The 731-nt window shown below is 35.6% G+C and overlaps 1 protein-coding gene across 1 annotated transcript; it reads left to right on the forward strand.

The window, feature by feature from the left end:
- Positions 1–6: 6 nt before the first annotated feature.
- LOC111787089 (enoyl-[acyl-carrier-protein] reductase, mitochondrial-like) lies at positions 7–697 on the forward strand. The gene is made up of 3 exons (XM_023667234.1): positions 7–82; positions 160–262; positions 426–697. Exons 1-3 carry the CDS (start codon positions 52–54, stop codon positions 550–552), a joined length of 261 nt encoding a protein of 86 aa, XP_023523002.1. The 5' UTR covers positions 7–51; the 3' UTR covers positions 553–697.
- Positions 698–731: the final 34 nt, after the last annotated feature.

Here is a 731-nt window from a genome sequence, read left to right on the forward strand (position 1 = left end):
CCCATGGAATATGCTGCTACCGTTACTGTTAATCCCTTGACTGCTCTGAGGATGCTGGAGGACTTTGTCTCTTTAAAAGCAGGTTTGGTTATTGCAGAAAGTTTGATATTTCCTTCCTTTTTATCAATTAATTCATAATCAATTCTAGGTTTTTGATAGGAGACTCGATTGTTCAAAATGGAGCGACAAGCATAGTTGGACAATGTGTCATACAGCTTGCTCGGATTCGCGGCATCCATAGCATAAATATTATTCGTGATAGGTGCTGAGGCTGAACTAGTTGTTGCTCCATTTTAAACTTGTGGGAATCTATATTTTATATTTAAAATCACTATTGTTCAAATTTATTCATAGTTTGTCTTTCATTTAAGGCAATCTTTAAAGAGTCCTACTGTTATTACTATCTTTTGCTGTATTTATTGTAGGGCAGGGTCTGATGAATCAAAAGAAAAACTCAAAAGACTTGGAGCTGATGAAGTTTTCAGTGAGAGTCAGCTTGAAATAAAGAATGTTAAGAGCCTCTTGGTACGTTGGGCTATTTTCCTATTATAATTTGTTGGTAGCAACTAATTGGGGAGTGAATTAAGAAGGCATGTTTTTAAGGATTATATGAAATTACAATAAGACTTCTGCAAACAGGTAGCCTCAAATAAAGGGAGAAACAAAGAAGTTGAAAGGCTAGAATCATAGTTTTATGTTCGAGTTAAAGGGTGTCTAGAGCAGTCACTCTA

Source organism: Cucurbita pepo, unplaced genomic scaffold (assembly GCF_002806865.2).
Source record: "Cucurbita pepo subsp. pepo cultivar mu-cu-16 unplaced genomic scaffold, ASM280686v2 Cp4.1_scaffold005012, whole genome shotgun sequence".
Classification (NCBI taxonomy): Eukaryota; Viridiplantae; Streptophyta; class Magnoliopsida; order Cucurbitales; family Cucurbitaceae; genus Cucurbita; species Cucurbita pepo.

Excerpts from the sequence above, each read along its gene's own strand:
- LOC111787089 (XM_023667234.1), top strand. The coding sequence starts at position 52 with ATGCTGGAGGACTTTGTCTCTTTAAAAGCAG. Across the intron at positions 83-159 it reads CTTTGTCTCTTTAAAAGCAG|GAGACTCGATTGTTCAAAAT; the intron begins GTTTGGTTATTG and ends GGTTTTTGATAG. Across the intron at positions 263-425 it reads ATAAATATTATTCGTGATAG|GGCAGGGTCTGATGAATCAA; the intron begins GTGCTGAGGCTG and ends TATTTATTGTAG.